The sequence below is a fragment of the Channa argus genome, chromosome 2 (genome assembly GCF_033026475.1).
Source record: "Channa argus isolate prfri chromosome 2, Channa argus male v1.0, whole genome shotgun sequence".
NCBI classification, from domain to species: domain Eukaryota; kingdom Metazoa; phylum Chordata; class Actinopteri; order Anabantiformes; family Channidae; genus Channa; species Channa argus.
The window spans coordinates 3040715-3055198 of NC_090198.1; the positions used below are offsets into that span (position 1 = coordinate 3040715).

The 14484-nt window shown below is 37.3% G+C and overlaps 2 protein-coding genes across 6 annotated transcripts; both read left to right on the forward strand.

Annotated features, from left to right (window-relative positions):
- Window positions 1–5831: 5831 nt before the first annotated feature.
- On the forward strand, window positions 5832–9586 carry LOC137109242 (low choriolytic enzyme-like). 5 transcript variants are annotated; one of them, XR_010912290.1, is made up of 11 exons: window positions 5832–5968; window positions 6214–6244; window positions 6325–6390; window positions 6507–6659; window positions 7260–7377; window positions 7530–7708; window positions 8019–8100; window positions 8423–8547; window positions 8786–8844; window positions 8916–8983; window positions 9323–9586. XR_010912290.1 is itself a non-coding variant. In XM_067494840.1 (11 exons), the coding sequence occupies exons 1-9, from the start codon at window positions 5906–5908 to the stop codon at window positions 8839–8841; spliced, it is 873 nt and encodes a 290-aa protein (XP_067350941.1). In that variant the 5' UTR covers window positions 5832–5905; the 3' UTR covers window positions 8842–8844; window positions 8946–8983; window positions 9323–9586. The 5 variants fall into 5 exon arrangements, 3 of the variants coding, with proteins under 3 accessions (XP_067350941.1, XP_067350932.1, XP_067350956.1); XR_010912288.1 differs by having other exon boundaries at window positions 8916–8969; XM_067494840.1 differs by having other exon boundaries at window positions 8946–8983.
- Window positions 9587–11757: 2171 nt separating this feature from the next.
- Window positions 11758–14413, forward strand: LOC137108384 (hatching enzyme 1.2-like). Its single transcript, XM_067492869.1, has 11 exons — window positions 11758–11763; window positions 11881–11948; window positions 12085–12172; window positions 12368–12377; window positions 12484–12543; window positions 12632–12787; window positions 12918–13038; window positions 13125–13303; window positions 13889–13970; window positions 14067–14191; window positions 14283–14413. Coding segments are annotated over exons 1-11 (897 nt in total). The 3' UTR covers window positions 14285–14413.
- The last annotated feature ends 71 nt before the right edge of the window (window positions 14414–14484 follow it).

Below are 14484 nucleotides of genomic sequence, written 5' to 3' on the forward strand. Positions count from 1 at the left end.
ATGACACCGATCTTTAGCATTAATATTAACATTTTACCATCCCAAAACTCAGGCAGATGTGATCAGTCCCCAGCTTTAACCCTTAGGGTTCTGAGGGTTAGGGTTAGAGTTAGGTTATGGTTAAGTTAATGCCATTTACGGACATTTGTTTTGGGATTATTGTTGCTCTCACCAACTGAACCTAAAGCCTCTTAAGCCTCTCACAGCAGGCCTTCCACCCATGCCTTCTATATTGGTCTACCAGTTTGAGATACTTAACCTTTGCAAGTTTATGTGCCTCTTTTGTCTAATTTTCCCAGAGGATAGTGAGTTCCAACATGGCTACTTTTTATAGAAGTCAGATCTTATGACCAAATCTGGCCTGAGAGTCTTCCTTGCAATGTTACAATTATGTAGCTCAGATATGGCTCTGGGCTCCACCTGAGGTCTTTCTCCCACCCTAACAAAGGTGGTGTTATAGAGTTTTATTAAGATGATTTTCTGTCAGCTTGTGTTATATGTTTTGCATTTAGAGTAAATGTGAAAATGGGCCTTACACATCTTAAATAAAGAAAAAGTAAGTATCTTTCAGCTTTCAGTGAGCATCCCACACATCTCAGCTTCTTGAAGCTGCTACAAAATACAGCATGTTTGGGCCTCCTAGGCCTCCACCTGACATCCATCAGATGACTTTCCCCATTTGCAGTTTTTGCTGGTGCAGGGTTCAGCGTTTTACTCGACCACGCTGTCACTGTTTCCTTGAAACCTGCTCAAGTGACTGAAATAATTAGAACAAGTTGAAACATCAATAGTGGTGATGAGGATGTGGTGTCTGCAGGATCTCACACTCACTCTCAATACTCTTGGCTCTTTCCAGAAGCTCAGAGACAGAAAGCTCTTCTGAGTCATCCTCTGCTCAGTGACACAAACAAAACAATTTTATTTATTAAAATACACAATCCTAAAACTGTGCATGTTCATAAAATATACAGTATCTGATCATTTAATAGATTAAATACCTGTCTGCAAAAGAGGAGAAAAAAAAGGTTAAAGAAAATTGTAGTCAAAAAACACCAAATTACAGCTGGAAGTTCCAAACAATGTGTCTTTCACTTTAGCATTATTGAAACTAAAATGTTGTACAGTTAAAGAGCAAGAGTTTATACATAGTTTAAATGAACATTTATTTCTAAAACATACTTAAAATATGCTCTAACATACACACTGTGACTTTAGGGGCCCTGCGGTGGTTTTACTTAATTGTCAGCCCAGCAGCAGCCACACAGAATCAGCAGAGTCAGGGCAGAGAACCTGAAAACAGACATGTGGCCCGTCCCAGCAGACCTCTAAAAACTGCACAGCTACACCTTCTTCTCAGAAAATAGATGTTTGTACATAAAAACAGACACAACTTTATATATAACAAGAAAGCGCATATTTGACCCTTATATTATGCTCCACACATTTTCAGCTTGTACTTGTGCCACTGAGGCTTGGTCCAGGTTTTTATTCATGTCAAACTTGGTCTTTAAATGCAAATATAGCTTATCTGGGTATTACGACATCTGAAAAATCAGCTAAACTAAAAAAATTCAAGGACAGGTAGAGGCACAGATGGGTGGCAAGTGGAAGCTTCCCACACATTAACCTTAGCATACAGTGACCGGTCTGATTGTAGAGTTTTCTGTTCTATGGGCTGGTGGCTAGATGGGTAGAGCATTGAGTTGGGATCAGAAGGCAGCGGGATCATATTCTACCCCACGAGATGTGGCCCGGCAAAGCCACCAAAGGCCACCTTGGTGCTGCTCCCAAGCCTGAAAAAAATAGGAACTATGTAGTCTTTTACATTTATATTTAGTCATTTGGCTGATGTGTATGTCATTTCCCTAGACTTATGCCTCTAAATATCATGGACAAAATTAATACAAATAAAAAATTTAATGGTCTGTTGATTTTCTTTATTGCCCTCCAGAGTGTGGAACCAGACTTACCTCAGGGCCCATGTTTGTTTTCTAAAGTTGCCAGAAAAGAGGAATATAGCACAGATCCCAAGCCCAGTAGAAATGCAGCATAAAAACTCACATGTGCCAAATCAACATGCAAACAAATGATCCACTGTGGTGACCCTGAACTCACGGGATAAGCCGAAAGGACAAAAATAAATAAATAAATTGCCTTATATAGCAATACTACATTATGGATTATACAATCCCCATTTTCACAAAAGGTAGTCAGTGTGCAACAGTTTTTTTAATGTTTTTAATGGAAATGTGGTGGGCTTTCTTAAAAGACAGAGACAGTAGTTTTACCCACATATCTGTTTTCTTCTTTTATTTGCCCTGTTTAAAAAAGCTGTAAAACATCCACACATATAACTAGATAAAACACTTACAACATCACATTAATTTGTGAACTCTGTTAGTTTGCACATGTTTCATCTCACTCCCAAGTAAAATAGGCAATGTTTCAGAAAAACAAAAACCTGCAACAGTTTCTCACAAACTCTTACATCAATAGCCATGTCACAACATGAAACTCTATTTAGACATTTCTTGGTTTTTTTCTTGCAATATGGTGAAAAATTGTTGCAACAGACTGCATCACATAAGCACAGCGCAATGTCAAACTAATGCTTTTAACTTTTTTGTATAAAGATTTTTTACAAGAACATTATTAAACAAAAGCAACTTCCTAAATATGGCATCCTGTAAACATTTTTTTTGTATTTGTCACATTTTTCTGTATATTTGCTTGTATTCTGTAAATACAGTGTTTTCTGCATTATGTTATGGTTTTTGTATTTACATTTTTTTGCCTGTGCTGTAAAATAAAAAAAAGGGAAGGTTTAATTATTTCAAGATTCAAGATTCAACAACTTTATTGATTCCATATCGAAACTGTGTTGCCTTCTTATAGTTGCTCTCCACATGAAAGTAAAAACTAAGGACAAAACTTCCACCAAACCAAGACAATAAACAAATACAAACTACTGATCAATAAGTAAGAAAAAAACAGCTATAGGAGTAAAAAATAAGTGAAATAAAAAATAATAAATACAAATAATTAAAAACAATACTAAGGGTCCATCTGTTGGCAGCATTTAAGAACATTAGGTCCAGTGTCTTCTCCCCCCGGTGTGACAATCCTCATACTGTGTGAAGTCTGGCTGCAGGGTCTGGCTGTGTATAAAGTCACATGCGCCGTCCGGGGAGGCAGAGGGAGGAATATAGATGGCGATCAGTATGGCGTGTGAGAACTCTCTAGGTATATAGTATGGACGGAGGCCCAACAGTTCATGTCCGGGCAGCACTCAACACTCTTTCACAGTAACATGACCAGTATGACACCACCTGTGGTTATTACATGACAAGGCCCCCTCCTTTCCTCTTTCCGCTTTCCTCTCTCCTCCAATCCGCCCGCACTGTACTAATTCCATCAATACTGATTCATGTGTCAGACATACAGTCCTACAGCCAAGTATCTGTGAAACACATTAATCTACAATCTCGAGAGATATTGTCCTTCCTCTCCAGTGCAGTCAACTCCTCTACCTTGTTCAGAGACCTCACGTTGCCTATAATCAGAGATGCGGCCAGAATCTTCTCTCCCCCGCTCGTCTATTTTCTTTTCCACCCCTGCGCTTTTTACTAGCTCTGCGACATCTCGCTGTTTTCATTCTTATTTCGCCCGGGATGTTTAAAGTCCGAAAGAAATTTAAATTCACGATTTCGATCTGCTGCAACCCGATCAGCTGTTGCGCGCTGGTCACAGCTTGAAGCAAAAAAAGTTCCACGATGGCAAAAACAAACAAACACAAAAAAAACCTCCCTCCATTATCAGAGACGCTTTACACAGCAAATACTATTTATACTATAGTAAAATACTACAGTAAAAATAAGAAAAATGAACAATAAATTAAAGAAAATGAGAGCAACTGCAACAGGCTGCAGCCTGCGCATTTGTTGCAGTGCATTCAGGAATCACATTCAATGTGGATCAGAGATATACACTTTTAAAAAAAAGTAAATACATGTCTCTGTGTCCTTTTATATGGCTAAATTAAAACAAGAGAAAAAAAAATCAAAATCACCTTTTAGTGTATTTTTGCAGTAACCGACAGTGTTGCCAGTAGGTTTAGAGGGCTGCTATGCAAGGCCACTCTTACAGTTGGGAGCAACTTGAAAGACTTCTCTGCCTCCTGAGCCACAGCCCAGCTATTAAGTTAGTTTTCATTTTACTGTAAATTTTTCACTCTAACACACATCTAGTGTGTAAAAGTGGTGACATTATATAACAACAGTAGCACTCTAACATATATGTTTACATATATATATTTAAAGATGATTATTAGTAAGTTCTTGGGCATTTAATTTTAGGTCTCTGGCAAATTACAGCAAGGGATAACAATGTAGAACCAAATTCACCATGAATGCAAAGAACATACAGAGTAAGAAACTAGTTGGACTGTTATAAATTAAAGATTTAAAAGTCAGTGGCAGTGGCACTTGAATCACACAACTAGCAGCACAAACAATAAAAACATGTGTAAAATCTGAGCTGCAGAGTTACAAAACCTATTTGAGGTTTTTATGACTTCTCCAAATTGAGTGCACAGTTGCAATGTGTGTTTGGTTTACACACATTGTTGCAAAGTGTTGTCAGGAACATCAGCCTGGGTAAAATCAGGGAAACAGAGATGTGTCTCTATAAACTGCTTAGCTAACATAGCAAACTGATACAAATAAATTGCAATCTGTCCAGATTGCGCATTTGTTTGACACATCTGTGGCATTTCCTGAATGTGGCACATATAGTAATTTGTGTAAAAACATAATAAAAATCATTAAAAGAGGGGGCACTAACTTTTGCATGTGGCTGTACAATCAAATAAAGAATTTTTTGATCTCACATAAGTGTGTAAATCATTGTGTAGTATGTAAATTATTACCCATCAATAAACAAACACCAACACACACCCACACACACAGTATGTTAATCACTATAATACACATTACTGATGTGTAAAACTGTGCAATAACATGAACTGTAGTGCAATTATTTGATAATTGTACTTGTATTGTTGATTTTCTCTACATTTACATTACATCTAGTCATTTAGCTTTTATCCAAAGCGACTTAAAAGTAAGGTACAAGACAAGCAAAAATCTAAGTCAAGGAGAAAACATCAAAGCGAAGTCCTTTTAGAAAGGTGTTTATATTTCATGAGGTTGTGAGTTTGCTGAGCGTGCAGAGTTTAGTAGCTCGTTCCACCATTGTAGGATCATTGGGCTGAAGAGTTTTGCTTGGTGTCATCTGTGCGGTGCTGGGAACACTTGTTGGCAGACCACAGCGGACGAGAAGAATTGTAGACCTTCTCTTTATTTATATACATTTTTTTAAATACTGTTCAAAAATTTTTGCCTCACATTTTACTGCTGTAACATGGAAATTTCTCCACGGTTGGATGAATAAAGGTTTATCTTATTTTATACACTGGTCCCTGTTCTACAGATGAAGAATTCCCCCTAACAGCTGTAAGTGATTACACAACTTGCCAACAGATAGTAATTCTCCAAGGGTCCAATTAATTGCTCACTATTGATTGAAATATGTAGTGCATATTGTATAGGGGGCAAGGAATGAGTGAGTAGTGGTGATTTCAGACATAGCCAAAGTTATTTGGTCAGGCTTGTAGTTAACAGAAAACAAAAAAATGCACAGAAATATTACACAAACTGTGGTCTGTTTTAGGTAATACCTGCCTCTTCCTGCTTAGGCGGATGTGGCAATTATTATTTCTTGGTAAATAGTTCTATGTTTAGCTGTATGCCATATTAGGAAGAAGGTTAGTTGGCTTTTCCCTTGTATAAGTTGAAACGTTTCTTACTGTTTGCCTCAGGTTGGTTACAGCTGTCCAGTAGCAAAAATGATCTTCCTTTTTGCTGCGCTCAGTGTGCTCCTCTGCTCTGTGCACAGTTATCCCATAGAGGTAAGCATCACATTCTAAAATTATACACGCCTGTTTTTCATAAGTAATGATCAGCTGTGAAGATGTCTTTTATTAATAATAAAAATGATCCGTTTCTAGGAAGACAATTTTGCTTAACTGTGAGAAAAATGACATGGAATGTGTAAAATGCAAAAAGTGAAATGTTATTTAAATTAAAAAAAAATAAACACTAGTTTGTATATTATATTTAACCAAGTTTTTTTTTACGCTGTGTCTCATTACAGGGTTTGCTTGAAAAGAATGATGAATACTATGGTAAGATTTGGCTGCTTTTCGTATGGTAACATGCTGTATCTCTTACATTATGTAACTACAAGCTCTGTTCTGTTCCACAGGCAACACCGTTGAGGATGATGATTTCAGTGTCTCCACACTGATAGAGAAGGCCAATGTTAATGTTGGTATGGTCATGTCCACTGCAACTGTTTTATTTATTTCCTTCTGTGAAATGAAACCAGCAATACATATTAAGATGATCTAATCTTAAAAACTGTACTAAATCATGTTATTATTGCAGGAAAGAACTTGAGCGAACCTCTGGTTATGTTTGGAGACATAGCAATGCCAACAGGTTTACAAAATGCTGACCCCTGCACAGCGCGAGGCTGCCTGTGGCCTAAATCCTCCGATGGCAACGTCTATGTACCATTCCGCATCTCAAACCAGTATTGTAAGTTACATACAGCACTCTGATTTTTTTAATATTAGGGTTCTGTAGAATTGACTATAACTCATGAGGTGCCTGTAATTCATCAACATTGCATGCACACTTGGTGGTAGCAGTACTATGTAGTTGGCCAGTGGTTTTAGTAATTGGTTGCCTACTTAAGAAAGGCTAGTGGTGCTTATAGCTTCACAGTAAACATAGGAGCCACAGTGCTAGTAATTGCAGAATTATTACCAATAGTAAACCAATAATAAAAGTAGTAGTAATAGCATTAGTAATATTAGATGTATTATTAATTCTATGCTTTACATGTTTTTTTATGTTTTATTTTTGCTTTTAATCTGCTTGTGTAGTACTTTGAGATTTGCCGACAAATGTAAAGTGCTTTATAAATAAAATGAATTATTATTATCATTATAATAGCAGCAGCACCACTGGTACAAGTAGCATTAACAACAATGGCATTAGCAGTAGTAGCAATAATAGTTGCATTGCTTGCAGTGGTAGCATAGGTTAAGAGTAGAATCAATACAGCAATAGTATTGTGATGAGTTATATAATTGTGATACTAAATTTTTGTCTTTGTGTGTTTTACCTTTCAAGCCCAAAGAGAAAGAGAAACCATAACCCAAGGTCTTCAGTCATTTGCAGAGTCCACCTGTATCCGCTTTACCCCCTTTAATAGACAGAGGGACTTTGTAGACATCCGGTCTCTTTCAGGGTATGGACTACACAGTGCACATACCACATATAGTCTGCATAGATGAGAAATATACCCTGTTTACACACACAGCTGGATGTTTCATTAAAAAGGTGGGATATTCTCGATGGAAAACTGTAAATGTTCTAGTTGTATTTACTCTGCTTTTCCAGGTGTTACTCATTTGTGGGGCGTCGTGGCCGCGGCCAGACAGTATCATTGAGTCGCCAGGGCTGTGTCTTCCGGTCAATCATCCAACACGAGTTGCTCCACGCCCTAGGCTTCAATCATGAACAGACCCGCTCTGACAGGGACCAGCATGTTCGCATCCTGTTGGAGAACGTTATTCCTGGTGAGTGGTATCACATTCAGTGTCCACCAGCAATTTCATAAATGTTTTTATCATGTAGAACAGACACGGAGCTTTTGCAAAACACATATAACTTTTATTAAATAAAGAAAAATTGATAAATAAAAAAAATCTTTTATATCATTTTAGAATGTATCTGAAGATGTAAATGATGTTCATGACTCTAGAAAAAGCAATCATACATGCAGAAATAGTGCAATATGCAGTTTCTATCATTCACTTCAATTACTTAAATTACTGCATTGTAACAAAACAATGTCAAAAGATGACTGAGCTGTCTGATCTCCTGCAGGAATGGAGCATAATTTCAGGAAAATCCAAACCATTAACCTTGGCACTCCTTACGACTACAACTCTGTCATGCACTATGGAAGGTAGTGCCTCAATTCTGTCATTAAATGTGGATTTCTGTCCCCATCATTTACAAGCATATAACTGCCAGTGACTACAGTCTAGAAAGTTGGGAAATTGTACTCTTATTTGCTAAACATTTAGGATTATAGCTTTTGTATAGAACAGATTGTTATATCTTTAAGCCTCCATTAAGGCAGTGCAAGCTGTACACAAATAAAATATTATCAACTTAACCTGTCATCTAGTGTCTGAATGGGTCCATCTGCTGCTCAGCAAGCAGACAAAGTTAGGAGATGTACACCTGAAATGTCTTTTAATCATCACTGTGTGTTTCTACCATAGGTTCGCCTTCTCTAGTAACAGAGAGCCTACCATCGTTCCCATCCCTGACCCCAATGTAGCCATTGGTAGGGCTCAACAAATGAGTCCTACTGACATCCTTCGGGTGAACCGCCTTTACAACTGCAGTATGTCTAATACTCAGTGCCATACATCGCACCTCTCATCTACATAACTACCTTATTGTTTCAATTTCTATCTGTGCCCTGTTGTTCTAGTCCACCCATTGACTTACACACTGTACTAACAGTCCCCATACCTCTACTTTACTGAGCAAATAAAAACCTATGTATGTTGAAGACTGCGTCTTTATAGAGAAATCAAGCAGCTTTTACAGATGTTGCTTTCTTTTTAAATTCATTGCAGATTCATCCGCTTCCAGAAATGATATACAACCCGTGCAGCAAAACCAGTTCCTCTAGAAGGTGAGTGGGTTTAGATGTTTTTTTTAACTTATTATAATATAAGTAGCTGAACCCAGTTGTATAGTCTCCAGATGGATTTTTTCTTCTCTTACTTTAAACAGATGCAGACAAGAAACACAGGAAAGGTAAATGTACATTTGTGAGTATTCTGATGGGTTACAGCTGAGTCACAGTATGTTAAATTATAAAAGAAAGTTTTATGTAATTGATTCCGTTAAAAAATAAAAGGTTGCAAACGGTACCACACAAAAAGTAAAAAGGGGAAGTAAGAGAGGGGTATAACAGTGAATGAGTGAGGCTGTGGTTATGTGACCTTTGTAAATGTCCTATCAAGGACAAAGCAGTAGTAACCTCTTTTACTGCAATTCCCAATGTAGTTTCTGAAGTAACACACCTGTAGCTTAAGGACTTTACATATTTTAATCTCTGTGCATGTCTGTGTGTGCACATTTACATTTTTGCACTCTTTTCCCAACAGGAAATGAAGAACAAGAAAGCAAGGCTGATGCAGTAATTTCCTCGATGTAAAAGCAGAAACAAATTCTGAGTTTAATTCATGTGCTTCAATGAAATAAGGATCTTGATAAATAAACTATCCTAATTATCCTAATGAGAAATTAAAAGTTTTAGCAATGCGGCTGTCCAGTGACACCATTAACTGTAAATTCATGCTTACATGAAGAACAGATTGCAAGCTTGATGGAATACTAAAAATCTAATAAAAATATATATCTTAGCCTCATTTCAGTCTCTTTATGTGTGCTACTGCCCATAAAAGTGTTTAACTTGGTAAATAACTTTTATGCTTTACCAACATTTACCTCATCAAAAGACTTGAAGTAGAAGTCACTGTAAAACTACACAGGTGATCAGCATCAACAGCTGCTTGGTAAAACACACTGCAGGTGTAGTAAATGCAATTGTAGCACATACTGTTGATAAGCCTTCCCCTGGCCTTGCTCTGAATCACAGACTCAGCATGTACCATATACATTTATGCCTCCAAGCTGGTGACAACCATGGCATAATTGTTGCAGGTGAACTGTACATAAACCTATTTGTCCTATGTTAGATTTGTGCCTCAAGGGAATTTTCTAATTATGCAGAGATTTCCACTTTGACATATGGATGAACTGATTAGATTTTGGTGGTCAAAGGCTACTGTGAGCTTACATCTGGCACAAATATCCACTTGGACTTATCAATGAACTGATTACAATACGAGTCTTGACAGAAATGCATGTAAACTTCAGCTTGAATGATTCGCCAAGGCATAGGACTTTGAGCTGGTAATTATTGCGTTAGGTCACTTTGCAAAGTTTAACTAAATAAAAAATGTATTACATAATGAATTAACCTTTTTCATATTGTTTTGCTTCCTCTGCTCATGTGGCTCGTCTCACCTTGTCTGTCAATTAAAGCAGTCTAGTATACCAAACAGAACCATTTTTTAAAAAATATTTCATAAAAGAAAAGAAAAAACACTTCATCTGTTGACATGAAGGGGGAGGGATTTGTGACTTATACAGCACGATTACCTTATTTTCAGAGAAGAATCATGTCGTTCGTTTTTGATGCTACAGATTAATGGGAAATATGGAGTTGGGGTTTTTACAGCTTTCATTCATCATTAACATATGGCAATTACCATGTTTCTGAAGCTTTTGGTAGTTACATTCCACATTATTACCCATGTGATGTTGGCCTTCTATTAACAAGATGAATCCATTGCTTATATTAAATTATATATATTTGTTTTTTCTCTCAAAATAATAACATTGTTACATCATTAATACTGAAATATTACCCCTCCTCCTTCCCAAAATTACCTGGTTAAGAAAAATGTTATACCCCTTATTAATATTCTTAAACCCCAGTTATTACTTTAGTTATTACTAAGACTTATTACTATTAGTTAGATATTGATTTAGTATTTTGTTGTTAAGATGATATATATATTTATCATAGTACATTGTTATTACAGAAAAATTATAAAGCTCTCCACAGACATTTTTTTATTGTACTTTGAAAAATGTTTGCGTATTAAACATGCACTGTGTATTCAAATAATGTTAAATTAAGTAATGGTTGCACCACTTTCGTAATAATGAACGCAATGATGAAATGTGTTGAACTCAGTCTCTACCACCACGCAGTTTTAATTTACTAAAAGTAAAACCACACCAATTTTCAATGGGAGTTGATTCAATATAAGTCAAGTAGTTTTTACGAGCAAAGGGCCCTGTATAAATAAAGTGAATTATAAATGAGGCCAGGTTAAAGCCCACAGCTCAACTTTCTGCATCTGTGGAAACATAACATTTCCTGTTTCTGTTCTTACAAGTTAACACTTTTAATATTGAGTGTTTAATAATTTCTAAAGATCTAGAGATCAAGTTGTGTAGAAAAGTTAAGTTATTAAGACTTAAGTTATTAATTTGTCACTATTTGAGGGGAAAATGGCATGGTTTAGGATAACCCAATTTAATTCTTAATTCTGAATTTTATTTAGTCAATTTAAAGACTTACTGAATATGATCTTAAGTATGAATTGAGTATGAAAGCAAAAATTACCTGTAAAAGATTTTACGACATATTGTTGTGAACTAAAAACAGCTATTTACTGGCAACTTTAATTGCAAGGAATAGAATACAAGGTAAAGTTGTAGACTAGATTACAATTAGTTATTGTTTTTCTGTCAGAAAACAATATATTGCTGTAATTTTAGATACAATAAAACCCTGTAAAATATGTCCAATTGTATACTGTAATTCTTTTTCCAGTAATTAAGTGCAAATTTTACAAGCCAAGTAATTCCTGTAAATTCTACAGGCAATTTGTTACAGTGTTGTGTTTTATGTTTTCTACAGTACTTTATGATGGTGAGTGCAGCAAGTGTTCTTTTTCCCACCATGATGGTATGGAGGGACTTCTGTCTATGTATGTGGCTGTACATTATGCAACTGATAAGCCAGCAGTTTTTGCTGATTCTTCAGGTGTCGTAGTATTCAGATAAGCCATATTTGGATTTACAGACCCAGTTGGACAAATATAAAAACCTGGAGCCTGTCCTCAACTGTACAGTTCACACAGAGGATCGAAGGTAAGTTTAGCTGCAAATGTAAAGAAGAGGAATGCTGTGTTTTCCAGTGTATTAGGATTTATTGGCCTCTAACTTCATAACCATGTATCTTTGCTCTGAGAAGAAGCTGTAACTGATTTGAGTCGGTGTCCTGCAGGTCTGCTAGGATGGCTCGCATTTCCCTTTTCAGGTTATCAGCTGTAGCTCTGCTGCTTCTTTCTGCCTACTGCTGGGCCGACAATGAGGTAGAACAGTATTAATGTAATAGCATGTTCAAAGCATCTTGTTTCAGACGTTACTGCTCAGTTAGACTCCCTGTCTAATTTGCACTGTCCCAACAACGATAGTTGACAGTATGCTGAAAAAGTAGACAGCTGTAATTTCAGGTTGTTTCTATACATTAATAATTTTATTTTTTTCCCTTCTCTTCCACACTGAAGCTGCAGACAGGTATTCCATTTATTTGATTGATCAGATCTATTTTTTAAACATGCACAGTTTTAGGATCATGTATTTGAATACCAAGTGAAATTGTGTTGTTGGTGTCACTGAGCAGAGGACGACTCAGAGGAGCTTTCTGTCTCTGAGCTTCTGGAGAGAGCCAACAGTAATCTAAGTAAGTGATCGTTGTTAATATTCCAACTTATTATAATAATTTCAGAGACAGGCCATCAGGTTTTAAGTTTGTGTAAAATGTGTTTCAGTCCGTTCAAAAGATGATCCTATCCTGACTGAAGGAGATATCGCCATAGACAGCGGGGCAGAGAAAAACGCCGACCCCTGCACCAGCCAGGGTTGCAAGTGGGGCAAGTGGTCTGATGGGAAGGTCTACATTCCTTATTACATCACCAATCACTTTTGTGAGTGTCAGATAAAGAAAACAAAACTCTTAAAATGAGCGAACAGAGCTATTCTTAATTGAAAAAAAAAATACTTTTAATAGTTGTGAGAGGATAGAATATTAAATGCTGTGTGGCATCAACTTGCCAGCATCACGTGAAAAGGCTATCATCACCCGTGGACTGGAGTCTTTCTCCTCCTTCTCCTGCATTCGCTTCAGGCCTACCCAAAGCAATGACCGCGACTGGCTGAGCATTGAATCCCAGAATGGGTGAGAGACTGATGTGAATGAAGAGTATGAATTGAAAGATGACTTCCCACTCAACTGTTCCTAAACTCGTGTCTGATCCTGTGCAGCTGCTACTCCTATGTTGGCCGTCGTGGTGGGAAGCAGGTGGTGTCTCTGGCCCGCAGTGGCTGCCTTTACCATGGCACCGTCCAGCATGAGCTGTTACACGCTCTGGGATTCAACCATGAACAAACACGCTCTGACAGGGACAACTACATCAAAGTCTTGCTCCAGAATGTTCAGTCAGGTAATTGAGCTGATTATTATTCACAGTGGTATATTAACATGCAGACATACAATATGAGTCAGTCTCATTATGGCAGCATCTGGGGCATCCTAGGGGACATGCAATGCTCTAACAACACAAATACACATTTGGGTATATCAGAAATAACAGAAACTCACTAGTTTGACAGCAGTTTTGTGAACATGACAAGAGCTGGACCAATAAAGTTCTGCATTGTATTGTGAACCTTTCTGTCCAAAATCAACATCTTGAATCCTAATTATTAATATTTTTATTATAAATTTCGTTTCTCTCTTCACATTCCACTCACCCCAATAAGTCAAGGCTGATGGCCGCCCACCCTGAGCCTGGTTCTGCTGGAGGTCTCTTCCGTTAAAGCGAGTTTTTCCTTTCTATTGTTGCCTAGGGCTTGCTCCAGGGGGAATTGTTGGGTTCTCTCTACACATCTTTATAGTCTTGACTTTATTCTGTAAAGGGCCTTGAGATGACTTTGTTTTGAATTTGCGCTATATAAATAAACTTAAATTCAATTGAATTCAATTCAATTATTAAACAAATATCAATTTTGTTCTCTTTGTGTTTAAGGAATGGAGCACAACTTTAGGAAGATTGCAACCCTCAACCAGGGCATTCCCTATGATTACAACTCTGTCATGCAGTACCACAAGTGAGAACAACTGGTTCACCTCAGCCCTGCTATGTGACACCATGTGTGTGGAATATGTGCTGTGGTTCACTCTAACCACTATGTGTTGCATTGTAGGTACGCCTTCTCTAAGAACAACCAGCCCACCATGCTCCCCATCCCTGACCCCAATGTGTCCTTTGGCAATGCTAAGGAAATGAGCCGCAATGACATTGCTAGGCTTAACAAACTCTACGGTTGCTGTGAGTGTCCACATTAGCCTATTATGAATATATACACACCTTGTTGAGTTTAACCTAATCCACATCTGTGTTGTGTTGTCCACTGTTACAGAGGAAAGCTGTCCACATGTCATTCTCTGACAGACAGATCAGAGGGAGGATTTTCTGAGCAACAGATGTTGCGTATATAAACACACCAGTATGACAAAGATTATCTAATAAAATTACTCTGACTGAAACATGGCACTTGCATTTGATGATCTTTCAGCTTCCACTTCATTTAGTTAGCTGATCAAAGTGTATTCACAGGCTTC

Excerpts from the sequence above, each read along its gene's own strand:
- LOC137109242 (XM_067494840.1), top strand. The coding sequence starts at position 5,906 with ATGATCTTCCTTTTTGCTGCGCTCAGTGTGCTCCTCTGCTCTGTGCAC. Across the intron at positions 6,391-6,506 it reads GAAGGCCAATGTTAATGTTG|GAAAGAACTTGAGCGAACCT; the intron begins GTATGGTCATGT and ends TTATTATTGCAG. Across the intron at positions 7,378-7,529 it reads GACATCCGGTCTCTTTCAGG|GTGTTACTCATTTGTGGGGC; the intron begins GTATGGACTACA and ends CTGCTTTTCCAG.
- LOC137108384 (XM_067492869.1), top strand. Across the intron at positions 13,039-13,124 it reads AGCATTGAATCCCAGAATGG|CTGCTACTCCTATGTTGGCC; the intron begins GTGAGAGACTGA and ends GATCCTGTGCAG. Across the intron at positions 13,971-14,066 it reads TCTGTCATGCAGTACCACAA|GTACGCCTTCTCTAAGAACA; the intron begins GTGAGAACAACT and ends GTTGCATTGTAG.